At 66.3% G+C, this 12,248-nt stretch overlaps 3 protein-coding genes across 3 annotated transcripts; 1 reads left to right on the forward strand and 2 right to left on the reverse strand.

Moving 5' to 3' along the window:
• Positions 1-8: 8 nt before the first annotated feature.
• Positions 9-3,308, reverse strand: ZSWIM3 (zinc finger SWIM-type containing 3). Its single transcript, XM_075721340.1, has 2 exons — positions 3,154-3,308; positions 9-1,890 (listed from the first exon to the last, which is right to left on the reverse strand). The coding sequence occupies exons 1-2, from the start codon at positions 3,306-3,308 to the stop codon at positions 9-11; spliced, it is 2,037 nt and encodes a 678-aa protein (XP_075577455.1).
• A 299-nt stretch (positions 3,309-3,607) lies between these two features.
• ACOT8 (acyl-CoA thioesterase 8) lies at positions 3,608-6,878 on the forward strand. Its single transcript, XM_075721220.1, has 6 exons — positions 3,608-3,768; positions 3,850-3,986; positions 5,340-5,565; positions 5,820-5,977; positions 6,367-6,558; positions 6,658-6,878. The coding sequence occupies exons 1-6, from the start codon at positions 3,632-3,634 to the stop codon at positions 6,774-6,776; spliced, it is 969 nt and encodes a 322-aa protein (XP_075577335.1). The 5' UTR covers positions 3,608-3,631; the 3' UTR covers positions 6,777-6,878.
• Positions 6,879-7,874: 996 nt separating this feature from the next.
• Positions 7,875-9,462, reverse strand: SNX21 (sorting nexin family member 21). The gene is given in 4 exon segments (XM_075721328.1): positions 7,875-8,297; positions 8,299-8,547; positions 8,842-9,043; positions 9,230-9,462. Coding segments are annotated over 4 exon segments (1,107 nt in total).
• Between the last annotated feature and the right edge of the window lie 2,786 nt (positions 9,463-12,248).

Here is a 12,248-nt window from a genome sequence, read left to right on the forward strand (position 1 = left end):
CTCCCCCGTTACCCAGAGCAGTGCGGGGTCAGCGGCTCCTTCCCCGCCGCCTCCCCCGCTCCCGGTGACCGAGCCCAGGCAGCCAGGATCGCTGCCAGCGCGGAGCTGCGCTCCTCCAGCTCCTGCCCCTCGCACTGCATCAGCAGGTTGGACAGCTCTAGGCTGAGGGACCGCACTCTCTCCCCCCTGCCCTCCGTCCGGCTGCCCACCGAGCCCCTGCCGCAGCCCGGGAGGGTGGCCCCAGGGGCCGGGAGCCGCTGGTACCTCTTCCGCCAGCGCCTGCACACCATGCCCTCCTCCACATGCCGCCGCTGCACCTGCAGCACGGCCAGGACGTGCCTACAGGGGAGCCGGTAGCGGCAGTGAAAGCCACAGCTGCATCTCCGGCAGTCCCGGCTCACCCGGTGTGCATCTTCCAGCAGCCAAACAGTGATGCTGCCCGGCACAGGGCTGAGCAGCTGGGTGGACGTCTGCACCACCTCCCACTCCTTCAGGCACAGCCAGGAGCCCAGGTCCGTACAGCTCTCCCGCAGCACGGCCAGCATGCAGTCCATCCCCGCCACGGCAGCCTGTCCGGTGGGCTCGGGGCACTCAGCAAGAGCCCGAGAGCCAGAAACGGGGCCTGGTTCTGCTGCAGCACCAGCACGCACATCGGGCTTCTCCTGGAGGCTGCTCTGACCGTCCTCCTCTGTACTTGAGAGACCCCGGTTCAGGCTTTCCAAGCCTCTGGAATCAAGGCAGTCTGCACACTCCAGAAAAGAAAGAACACTTGCCTCCAAGGACGGCTGCTGGCCAAAGAGAGTGGCTATTCGGTGCGTGATGAGGTCCAGGCTGTCCATGTGTGTGCTGCAGGAGCGCAGACCTTTCTCTGCGTGCACGCGCCACAGCAGCTCACAGCAGAACCAGTGGGCTCGCAGGTAATCGTACAGCTCCGGGCTGACCACGCACTTCACCAGCTGGGACAGGGCATCCAGACTTGCAGCCGAAGGGGAAAACACGGCTTTCTGCAAGGCCAGCGTCAAGTTCTGCTTGAAGGAAGAGGAGATTTCTGCTTCCTTCACGTTCTTCTCAAGCAGTCGGACGGTGTGATAGACAGAAAGGAACACCTGGGCAGAAGGAAAGAGCTCATGGAGGATGGCTTTGTGAAAGAAGGACACATCCACAAAGACAGCCTGGATCTTTTGCCACTCGGGGTTGAACTCCTTGAAGATGGTCAGCATTTTCCTGACGCTGTGTCCTGTGTCATCCTTCAGCAGCGACAAGTGCACCACTCTCCCCACTCGCTCCTTACTCTCTACAAGGAAAGCATAGAGAATGTGTCCCGCCTCGCTCAGCACCCTGTGCAGCAGGAGGCTCTTGGGGAACTGCATAAACCAGCTCCTCATCTTGCTGGTCTGGAAGCTGAGCCTGTCCAGGCCGTGGTTGCTGTCTGCGCTGATTGAGGCCAGCGAGCCCCTGTCAACCCTCAGGAAGGTTTTCATGACCTCAGCAACCCTGACAAGCGCTGAGGCTGAGGCATTTTCCTTCTCTGCCTCAGGGAGCGCAGGAGCCCTGTATGGAGCAGCTGCTCCATCCACCGGTTGTCCCGTGACCGCGTGCGAGTCCTCATCTGCCACAGCACTGCTGTCGGTCCCACCCGCCTGCTGCAGCTTACGCAGTTTTGTTGCGGGGCTGTCATGTGCTGTGGTGCTTGCTGTCGCAGCGGTGGCTCTGGTCAGGGAAAACACTGGGTCTGCGTGGACATGGTCGCTGTTCAGTTCGCTGATCACAAGCTGGTCTATGTCCTCCTGATATTGCAACACAAAATAAGCTGGACACAAGCTGGGCTGCTGCTTTCTTTTCTTGCTGTATTTTTGGGTCCGGGCACAACCAAACTTCACCTGCATGAACCTGCAAACATTGAGAAAGCATTAATAGGGGAAGCAATGGTGGTGTAGGCTGCCAGCATTTAGTTTTGACTTTTCTTGCATGCCAGCCCTATATTCAATTAGTAAGCACAAAAAACCCCCACGTATGCCCATCAGACATGTGGGCTGGCTTTCCGCTCAGCGAAGTCTGGGGCAAGAAAGCTCAAACAGAGGAAAAACGAAGGAACTGAGAGTTACAACAGCCACAGCAAGACACCACAAAGCAGCCCCAGCTCTTGTGCCCAACAGTGCCTCTGTTTCTGCTCTCCAGACAGCAAAGCCATCCACAAAAACTTGAAACCTGCATGTTTGTGTCTTACTCTGTTAAAGCACATGTTTCTGCAACTCCTCTGCATCTGGACGAGCAGGCTAGAACAGAGCAAGAAAGGCTGCAAGGCATGAGATTAAGTTATATTTTAAGAAGGTAAAGGGAACAGTTGTGTAACTGGAGAATGACCTTGCAGCCTTTGCACACACGAGCAGATCCACTGACTTGGAGGGAAATGAGATGGTGTCAGGGCATCACTGACCCGTTCAGATAAGCAAAGGCTGCGGAATCGAGAGGGAAACCTGACAGCACCTTTCCACTGCAGTGAGGTAAATGCAGCTAGGGAACACTAACAGGCCCAATATTTAGCATCCTGCTACTGGAGCAGAAAAAGGCAGGAGCTATAGTTTGCCAGCAATTTCAAAGATCAAAGCTACAGGTTTTGCTACAAGAGGCAGAGAGAATTATCAAGCGAAAAGGCAGAGTAAACCAGAGCTAAGCAGCAGACACAGGACAGTGGAGTGCAAGCCCGGGGACAAGGGGCCAGCAAGAGGGCTGGGACACAGTGAGGGGGGAGGACACAGCAAAGAGTGACACAGGAACAGCTGAGACCATGGAAGCGGCAAGTGCGTGACATACACAAGAGCGCTCTCCTCCCCAGGTGCATCACTACCGGATCAACCCCCCTGAAGTCACGCAGAGCCCAGTTAGAAGAGCACCCGACCGGGTACAGACAAGAGCTTGCGCCCCGTGGGAGAGCGCTGCAGTGGGGTTTGGGCGCTGGCTGACAGCTCTGACTGCGGGCGTGTGCCCCATCCCCGGGCCTGCGTGGGGCCTCCCCGGGGAGCCCCGAACCCCCGGGGAGCCCCGCTGGGCGCACGGCCCCGCCTCGGGCCCCGCTGCTGCGAGGCATCGGGCCGGCCTGGCGGGGCAGGGCCCGGCGGCGGGGGGGGGACCGCGGCGGCGGGGCAGCCTTACCTGACATCCTCACGGACGGCGGTGCCGTGCTGCCGGTTGTGGCAGCGGACCGAGAGGCAGCTCCGCAGGCCGTAGCGGCAGCCCTGCGCCAGCTTGTAGGCGCGGAAGCGCTCCCTGAAGTCCTCGTAGCTCCTGAAGCGGGCCCCCAGCTCCATGGCGGGCCCGGGCCCCCAGCACCACAGCCCGGCCCCGCCGCCGCCGCGCCCCCAGAACCAGCCCGCCGCCCCCGCCGCCTGTATTAAACCAGCTGGGGCACCGCCCACACCCTGAATATGGCCAATCAGAAGCGTCTTCTCCCGATTGACAGGAGGCCAGCCAGCCAGCCCAGAGCTTTCTGCCACCACCTGGGCGACTGACGGCTCGATCGCCCAATCAGCTGGCGGCGCCCCGCCCCGCGGGTGGGCGGTACTTCCCGCCCCGTCGCGCGGCGGCCGGATGTTGTCGCTGTCGGTGCCGCCGGTTCCGGGTCGCTGCGCAGATGGCGGCTCCGGGCGACGCCGGCGGGGCTGGCTCAGGGCCGGGGCCGGTGGCGGAGCGGCCGCCGCCCGGGGACCTGCGGAGCGTGCTGATCACCAGCGTGCTGAACCTGGAGCGGCTGGAGCTCGACCTCTTCAGGTAGGCGCGGGCGCCGGGCCGCCGGGACCGGGCCGCCCTCCCCGCCGCCGCCCTCACCGCCGCCGCCTTCTCCCCCCGCAGGGGCCGGCACCACTGGGTGCCCGCTACGCAGCGCCTCTTCGGCGGGCAGATCGTGGGGCAGGCCCTGGTAGCGGCCGCCCGCGCCGTCAGCTGGGACGAGCAGGTCCACTCGCTGCACTGCTACTTCGTGCGGGCAGGTGGGCCGGGCCGGGCCGGGGGAACCGGGCTGCAGGAAGCGGGGCCGAGCCGGTGACCCCGGCGGCTGGGGGGCCGGGGGGCCGGGCTGCGGATCCCAGGGCCGGGGGGTGCCGGGGGCTGAGAGGCGGCAGCGGGGCGGATGGCTGACTGTGGAGGGTGGGGTGCGGGATGGGGAACAGGGGGTCCGGGAGGCCTGGGCTTATGGAGGGATGGGGCCAGGCAGTGAATCTGGCGGCTGAGGGGCTGGGGAGTCCTAGAATCGTTTAGGTTGGAAAAGACCTTTAAGTCTTTAAGTCTATGGTTGGACTTAAAGGTCTTTTCCAACCTAAACGATTCTATGATTCTATGATTACCAAGTCCACCACTAAACCAGTTAAAGGTAGAATCATAATTAATGTCATGTTTCCTGGCTTGGTGGCTGGATTATTTTTTAATGAAAGTAAAATTAGGAATCCCTAAGGTTGGAAAGGATCTCTAAGATCATCAGCCCAACCATCAACCCAACACCCCCATGCCCACTAAACCATGTCCCGAAGTGCCACCTCTGCCCATTTTTTGAACCCCTCCAGGGCTGGGGACTCCCCCACCTCTCTGGGCAGCCTGTTCCAATGCTTGACCACTCTTTCCCTGAAGAAATTTCTCCTAATATCCAATCTAAACCTCCCCTGATGCACCTTGAGGCCATTTCCTCTTATCTTATTGCTTGTTCCTTGGGAGAAGAGACCGACCCCCACCCCACTGCACCCCCCTGCCAGGCAGCTGCAGAGAGTGATCAGGTCTCCCCTCAGCCTCCTCTTCTCCAGGCTGAACACCCCCAGCTCCCTCAGCCACTCCCCATCAGCTCTGTGCTCCAGACCCTTCCCCAGCTCCGTTGCCCTTCTCTGGACACGCTCCAGCACCCCAATGTTCTTCTTGTGCTGAGGGGCCCAAAACTGGACACAGCATTCCAGGTGTGGCCTCACCAGTGCTGAGCACAGGGGCACGATCCCTGCCCTGCTCCTGCTGTCCACACTATTCCCGACAGAAGCCAGGATGCTGTTGGCTTTCTTGGCTACCTGGGCACACTTCTGGCTCATGTTCAGCCGGCTGTCAACCAACACCCCCAGGTCCTTTTCGGCCAGGCAGCTTTCCAGCCACTCTTCCCCAAGCCTGGAGCGTTGCGTGGGCTGAGGCCCGCGGGGGTGAGCAGGTGCCGCCATCCCAGCTCCAGCACAGCAGAGGGTGTGGGTGGCAGTGCCAGCTCAGGGAGCAGTGGGCTCGGCCCCCCTGGCCCCAGTGCTCAGCCTCTGTAGGTCAGGTCCCCTCTGTGGTGCGTGGTGGCCCAACGGCAGAACGTCCCTTTTCTGTCCCAGGGGACCCCAGGGTGCCAGTGCTGTACGAGGTGGAGCGGACCCATACAGGGAAGAGCTTCTCTGTTCGTTCCGTAAAGGCCATCCAGCATGGAAAGCCGATCTTCATCTGCCAGGCCTCCTTCCAGCTCTCCCAGGGGAGCCCAGTGCAGCACCAGTTCACCATGCCTGCCGTGCCGCCCCCTGAGGAGCTGCTGACGCAAGAGGAGCTCATCCAGAAGTTCCTGCAGTGAGTGGGGTGGAAGGGGCACGCCGGGGATGCCCTTCTCTGCAGCTGGGGCTTAGGGAGGCGCAGGGATTGGGGTGACCGCCTGAGGAGTTCTCAAATACGCCTGGGAGGGGAGTATGGAAGCAGGACGGGACAGGAGCCGTGCTCCTCCTGCCTTTCTGGGTGGCCCTGGGTCCCTGGGCTGAAGCCGCTGCCAGCAGGACGTGCCCCTGGCCTGCCTGGCATTGACCTCACTTCTCCCCGTTGGTCTACAGGAATCCTAACTTGGCAGAGCAGTACAGAAAGCATCTCAACAAGATTGAAGCTGAAGATGTGCCGATTGACATCAAACCCGTGAACCCACCAGATATAGTCTCCTCGGAGCCGCAGGAACCAAAGCAGCTCTTCTGGGTGCGAGCACGAGGCTACATAGGTGGGTCCTGCCAGGAGGGTGGTCTGGCTGCCGCGTGAGCCGAGGGCTCGGGCTCAAGCTCATGCTGTAGAGCACGCTGGTGATCGAGAGGGTTGTGATTCAGGGGCTGTCTGCGCCCCGAGCCTGCAGGGAAGCCTGGGGATTTCAAGGCTGAAATACAGGTACGGGTGCCAGAGCGTGAAGCGATGCCCGTGTGCCGTGCTCCACCGCGGTGGGCTTTCCCTGGGGGGCCCGGCAAGGGGAGCGGGTCTGAAAGAGCATCTCAGCTCTGCTTGGCCAGCACCTGACCCTTGGGGAAGCAGAGCTCCCGGGGCTGTGCCTCGTGCTGCGCGCCCAGGCTCGTCCCACGGCCACCCCGCAGGGGACAGGCAGTGCCGGTTGCTTTGCAGGAGAGACTGACATGAAGGTGCACTGCTGCGTGGCCGCCTACATCTCCGACTACGCCTTCCTGGGCACGGCCCTGCTCCCGCACCTGCAGTACCGCATCAAGTTCATGGTCTCCCTCGACCATTCCATGTGGTTCCACGCGCCCTTCCGAGCAGACCACTGGATGCTGTATGAGTGCGAGAGCCCCTTTGCTGGTGAGTCCTCGCCGCGTTCCCCAAGAACCCGCAAGGCAAAGACCGACTTTGCCCATCCCAGGGCATGGCGAGCCACGGTCTGACAGGCACTGTCTGCAGGCGGGTGCCGGGCACTGGTGCAGGGACGGCTGTGGCGCAGGGACGGGGTCCTGGCTGTCACCTGCGCGCAGGAGGGACTCATCAGAGTGGACCAAACGCCAAACCAGAGCAAGCTCTAGCTGAGGAACACCCGTGGGCTGGGGCTCAGGTCAGGGAGGGACCCCGGGACCGAAACAGATGTGGGTAAGGTGGGACCTGGGCGACAGCGGGAAGGAGCCTCGAAGGCGACCGGGCTGGATCCAGCGCTGCGAGGCGTGCTGGTGCCAGGCCCTCCGCGATGGATGGGGACCCGCAGGGGCATCCGCTGCGACCGACTGCCAGCTGCACGGCGCATACCCGTTTGCTGCCATCCGCCACCCTTCACCTGCCTTAAATAAAGCCGTCAGGTGACCAGCTGGGCTCCATCCCGTGGAGTTTGTCCCCTCGTCCCCCGTGATTGTGCTCAGCCAAGGGAGCTTCTCCTGGCAGGGGAGGGTGGGCAGCTCCGGGGGTGCTGGGGGACGGCTCTGCCACCGCAGCAGGCTGGGTGGCAGGAAGGGAAGGTGCTACTGCGGCATATGTGGCTTCCCCTTCTCACTTCTCCTGCCCTCCTCATGCCCCGGTGCTTGTGTCAGTTGCTGCTTCTGCTCACCCTCGGCCTCCTCCCTCGGGAAAGGGGGCCCAGCTGCTAGGAGCCAGGGAAAGGGGATGCGTCAGCTCCCACCTCAGCGCGGGGGGGCTTGAGGCTTCCTGCTGACGGTGTCCAGGGGGAAGTGAAGCTGAACAGACGCTGCAGGCACCTCGCTCTTCTTCCTACCAAGACTTTATTAAATAAAGGCCTTTTTATTATATATGTTTTACGGGAAGTTCCTGGCAAGAGCCCCGGACCCTGCTAGAAGCCTTCCCGTTCCCTCACGCAGTGCCAGTATGTCCCAGCTAAAGTCCCGTCCGCTCCAGAAGCCCCCCACAGCGGGGGAGCCGGCTCCCAGCAGTGCCGGTGTGGGTGGTGAGCACCCGTAAGCACCCGGCTGCACGGGACAGACTAACCACAGACAAAGTGCACTTTCCAGGCAGCTCCGGGGCGCGGGCCGTGCTGCCCACCGCAGCGCAGCGCTGCCGCTGCCTCCCTGCCCCATCCCCACCCGTGGCATCGCCCTCGCTGCTCCCGGCCGCCCCGGGCACGAGCCCCACGCAGCCCCCCCGCCCTCCTGCCAGCGTGGGCGCCGGCGGCAGGACGCTCACTCCAAAGGCTCCTTGATCAGGCACTCCTTCAGGGTGGGCTGCTGCTGCAGGGGCGGCCCGGCCTCCCGCAGGTCCTGCAGCCGGGCCTCCGAGCGCCGCTTGTCCTTGCCCACCTTCCAGGCCAGGTGGACGTGGGCCTGCAGGAAGGGCCCCAGCAGCGGGTGGCTGCCTTGGGCCTCCAGCAGCTGCAGCGCCTGCTCGCAGCAGCCGTGGGCTTCGCTGAGCTCGTCCAGCTCCTGGTGACAGACAGCCAGCCCGGCCAGCGTCAGGAGGAAGTGGCCGGAGCCGCAGACCCCGAGCCGGTCCTGCAGCCGGTAGGCGTTGGCCCAGGTGGCCAGAGCCTCGCGGTACATGCCGGTGCAGGTCAGGCGCTGTGCGGCCCGCAGGTCCTGCAGGAAGAAGAACTCAAGGAACTCGGGGGGAGCGGCGGATCTCGGCGATGGAATGCAGGTGGGACAGGAACTGCTCGAAAGCTCGGCTCCGCTTGGCGATGGTCTCGGCGGTGAAGTTCCGGCGCAGCCTCTTCCTGGGGAAGGCAACGCCGGCCATGTCGCAGCCGAAGCGGCAGCGCAGGCGGCGGTTGAGCCGCTCGAAGTCCGAGTAGCGCCGGGCGATGGCGGCGGGGGCCTTGTCGAACCGGCCGGAGCGGATCAGGTAGATGGTGTAGAGCTGCGGGGGGGGAGCCAGGCGTCAGGGCAGTGCCACGGGCAGCTGCTCCTGCGGGGCCGGGCAGAGCCGGGTGTGCGGCCACAGAGGGGTCTGCCCAGGCAGGAGGGAGCAGGCTGGACTGCCGCAGCACCCATCAGCGATAGTTACCTGAGGCTCATCTGAGCCGCCAGCACCGTCCGAGCAGCACGGAGAAAGACAGAGAGAAATAAGCGCCAGCCCCGTGGGATCCCTGCCGCAGAGGGAGCAGGACCCGCGCCCACCCCGCGCCCGCCCAGCCCCGCCGGGCTCACTCACCACGTACTTGGAGGAGCGCTCGCTGACCACGCTGGCGCTGGTGACCTCGAAGAGCAGCCGCTGCGGTGCCAGGCTGCCCCGCGACTTCCTCCACAGCTCCTGCAGCTGCCGGGTGAGCAGGCTGCCACTGGGACGCTCCGCCGCGGGGCCCCACTCTGCACCGGGAGAGGGGTGTCAGCCCGCCGGCCGCGGGGACCGGGCTCTCCCAGCACCCTGACATCTCTGGGCTGCCGGCCCCCGCCGTGGCTTGACTGCCCCCCATGGTGCTGCCGCCCCGGGAGCAGAGCCCCCCCGGCACACCGGCCCCAGCACACCAGCCCTGGCACACCGGCCCCGGCACGTGCCTCCATCCTCTGCACCCGCTGCCGCCTCCGTCGGCTGCGGCGGCTCCCCCAGCTCTTCTCCAGCACCGTCCTCTTCCTCCTCCTCCTCGTCCTCCTCCTCCTCGTGGCTGGTGAAGCTCAGGGTGCCGCTGAGGCGCGTCGACAGCCCCTCCGTGTCGTCCTCCAGCTCCGAGCTCTCCGGGAAGTCCTCGGCCTCGGAGCCGCCACGGGCCCGCTCCTCCCTGACACCTTCGCTGGCCAGCGCGTGCCGCAGGCGGTGCAGGATGCGGGCGGCCATCCCGTCCGGCCCAGCTGCCCAAGGAGGGGGGCAGGCCCGGTTGCCCCAGCACCTCGGGACGGGCGGGGGGTCAGGGGCTGCCCGCCACGGCCCGGCGCAGCGCCCGCAGCCCAGCGCACCGCACGGGTCTGGCCTGGGACAGCCCGGCCTGGGTCACCCCGGCCCGGGGACGCCCCCCGAGCAGCCCCGGGCCCCCCCGCCCCGGCCCCGGCCCCGGCCCCGGCCCCGCTCCCGCCCCGGTGCAGCCGCGTCCCCCGCCGCGGGCGGCGCCGGCCCGGTCCGTACCGTGCGAGCCCGGGCTGGGCCGTGCCGAGCCGGGCGGTGCCGAGCGATGGCTGCTCCGCCGCGGCTCGTCCCGGGATCCTCCCTGCGCGGCTCCGCCTCCTCCGGGAACCCGGATCGCGGCGGCGGCGCCGGCCCGGCCCGGCGCGGCTCAGGGCGGCTCTGCCCGGCGCTGCCCGCCCCAGCCCGGGCCGAGCCGGCCGCCGGCCCGACCCCCCCGGCCCCCGCTCCCCTTGTCCCCCGCCCGGGCAGGGCCCCGGCTCCCCCTGCCCGGGGCCACGGCACCCCCGCACCCCCGCGCCCGGCACTGCGGGGTCCTGATCCCCGGTACCCCCCCTATCCCGGCACCCCGGCACCCCGCACCCCGCGCCCAGGCTCCCCATCCCGCCGCCCCCGCGGGCCGTGCCCCCGGCTGCACCCCCGGCGCTCGCCCTGCCTTATTTAGCACCGCGCCCGCTCGCTCCTCGCCGCTTTCTTGGGAATGTCTATTAATATCGAGGAACCAGCCCAGCTGCTGCCATCGCTCTGCCCCCGCTTGCCCGCTGCGCCCTGCCCCAGCACCCCGCACCCTGCTCCAGCGCCCCGCACCCTGCCCCAGCACCCCGCACCCTGCTCCAGCGCCCCGCACCCTGCCCCAGCACCCCGCACCCTGCCCCAGCACCCCGCGCCCTGCTCCAGCACCCCGCGCCCTGCCCCAGCACCCCGCACCCTGCCCCAGCACCTCGCGCCCTGCCCAGCACCCCGCGCCCTGCCCCAGCACCCCACACCCTGCTCCAGCACTCCGCACCCTGCCCCAGCACCCCGCACCCTGCCCCAGCACCCCGCGCCCTGCCCCAGCACCCCGCGCCCTGCCCAGCACCCTGCACCCTGCCCCAGCACCCCACACCCTGCCCGGGCAAGGACGGGGATCCCTGCACTCCCCTGGCTTGGGCAAGTCTGGGGGGGCTCCTGTGCCCAGTGCCTGGGGGACCTGAAAGCCTCCCCAGCCCCTCCCTGCCCGACTGGGCTGGGCTGGTGCTGTCCCCAGTTCCCACCCAGGGAATGAGGGTCCCGGCAAAACCAGGAGCTGGGGAACCTCCTGGATGTCCCTGGCACTGGGACACTGTGGGAGAGCGTGCTGTCATCCTGACCCCGCTGCAGCCCCGAGCCCCTGTGCAACCCCCTCGGAGCACCGCAGGGCATGGGCCACTTGGCCAGCGCATCCCCAAAGCCACTAGCCCCAGCTGGGCCCTGGCAAAGGTGTCTGGCATGGCCTGCAGCGTGCGAGGGCAGAGCCTTTGAGGAGGTGCCCGGGCAGATTTCCCACTCTTCCAGCAGCACGGAGAGATGAGGCCTCTTCCGGACCCAGGTGCTGATGGCACCGGGGTCCCCGTACCACGGGGTGGGGGGGGGGTGGGGGATGCTCCCGTGCTTTGTGCCCCAGGCCCCGCCGGGGGCCCCTTCCTCATTTGGGTGCTGCAACGTGGCTCTGCCCCAGCTCACCCGAGCAGAAAATGGGGGTGAAGGGAGGGGGCTGGATGTGGCGGGGCGAGGCCGGAGCCCCTGGGGTCTTGCAGGGCTGAGGGGGGGACGCCTCGCCTGGGGAGGCCAGCCCAGTGCTGGGAGCCTGCCCCAGGCAGGGCTGCAGGTGATGGTCCATGCCCATGGCGCTGGGGCAGGCAGTTCAGCACAGGGGGAAGCCCTGGCCCCCTTGCCCCCTTGTCTGGGTGATGCTGGTGGCTCCGGGGCTATTTTTAACCCCCTCCTTGCTGAGCTGTCCTGGGTGGGTGGGTGCTGGGGGTGGGGGGAGAGTCGCCCTCCTGCCAAGGCTCCGGTGTCCCTCCCCGGAGGGCTTGAATTTCTATCCCAGCTTCAAGACCCACGTATAATCCCCAGCTCTTGGCCAATAGCGCTTTGGCTAAATTAGGTAAAATGCGCCCGTTGCCAATGAGCGGGGCTGGATTGCCACCGGGGAGCTGATAGGCTGCCGGGGCTGGGAGGCCAGTGGCTGGGGGCAGGCTGTGCGGCGGGGACGCTACAAATTGGGGTGCCAGGGGCGCCAGGGAGCTTCTGAGGACTTCTGCTGCAGGAGGTGGTGACTCCCTGGGGGAGGAAAGCAGCAGAAATGCCTTCAATGGTAAGAACCCCCATGCTGCCGCAAGCCATGTGCCGCATGCTGTGTGCCGCGTGCCATGTGCTGCGTGCCGTGTGCCACGTGCCAGCTCGAGACCCGGTGGGGCAGGAGGTGCCAGGCACCGCACGCGCCTGGCGGACGTGGGCTGCTGAGGCAGCTCTGCGGATGGCAGCGGCAAGATGGTCCCCGAGGCCGGGCTGACCGTGGCGGGCGAGGGCAGGGAGGTGTCGGGGCGGCGCAGGGTCCCCACGGGACGTGTCCTGGGGAGGGACCGCGCGGCTGCCCGAGGGGCGCGGGGACGCTGGATCGGCCCCAGCCGGGGCGCGGGGCTGCGCGGAGGCAGCGGTGGCGGGGGTGGCTGAAAGCCGAGTGCGGGGTCATGCGACACGGC

The sequence above is a fragment of the Pelecanus crispus genome, chromosome 14, assembly GCF_030463565.1.
Source record: "Pelecanus crispus isolate bPelCri1 chromosome 14, bPelCri1.pri, whole genome shotgun sequence".
NCBI lineage: Eukaryota > Metazoa > Chordata > Aves > Pelecaniformes > Pelecanidae > Pelecanus > Pelecanus crispus.

Coding starts and splice junctions, on each gene's coding strand:
- ZSWIM3 (XM_075721340.1), bottom strand. CDS start 3,308: ATGGAGCTGGGGGCCCGCTTCAGGAGCTACGAGGACTTCAGGGAGCGC. Junction 1,891..3,153: donor GCCGTCCGTGAGGATGTCAG/GTAAGGCTGCCC, acceptor CAATGTTTGCAG/GTTCATGCAGGTGAAGTTTG.
- ACOT8 (XM_075721220.1), top strand. CDS start 3,632: ATGGCGGCTCCGGGCGACGCCGGCGGGGCTGGCTCAGGGCCGGGGCCG. Junction 3,769..3,849: donor CTGGAGCTCGACCTCTTCAG/GTAGGCGCGGGC, acceptor CTCCCCCCGCAG/GGGCCGGCACCACTGGGTGC. Junction 5,566..5,819: donor CTCATCCAGAAGTTCCTGCA/GTGAGTGGGGTG, acceptor GTTGGTCTACAG/GAATCCTAACTTGGCAGAGC.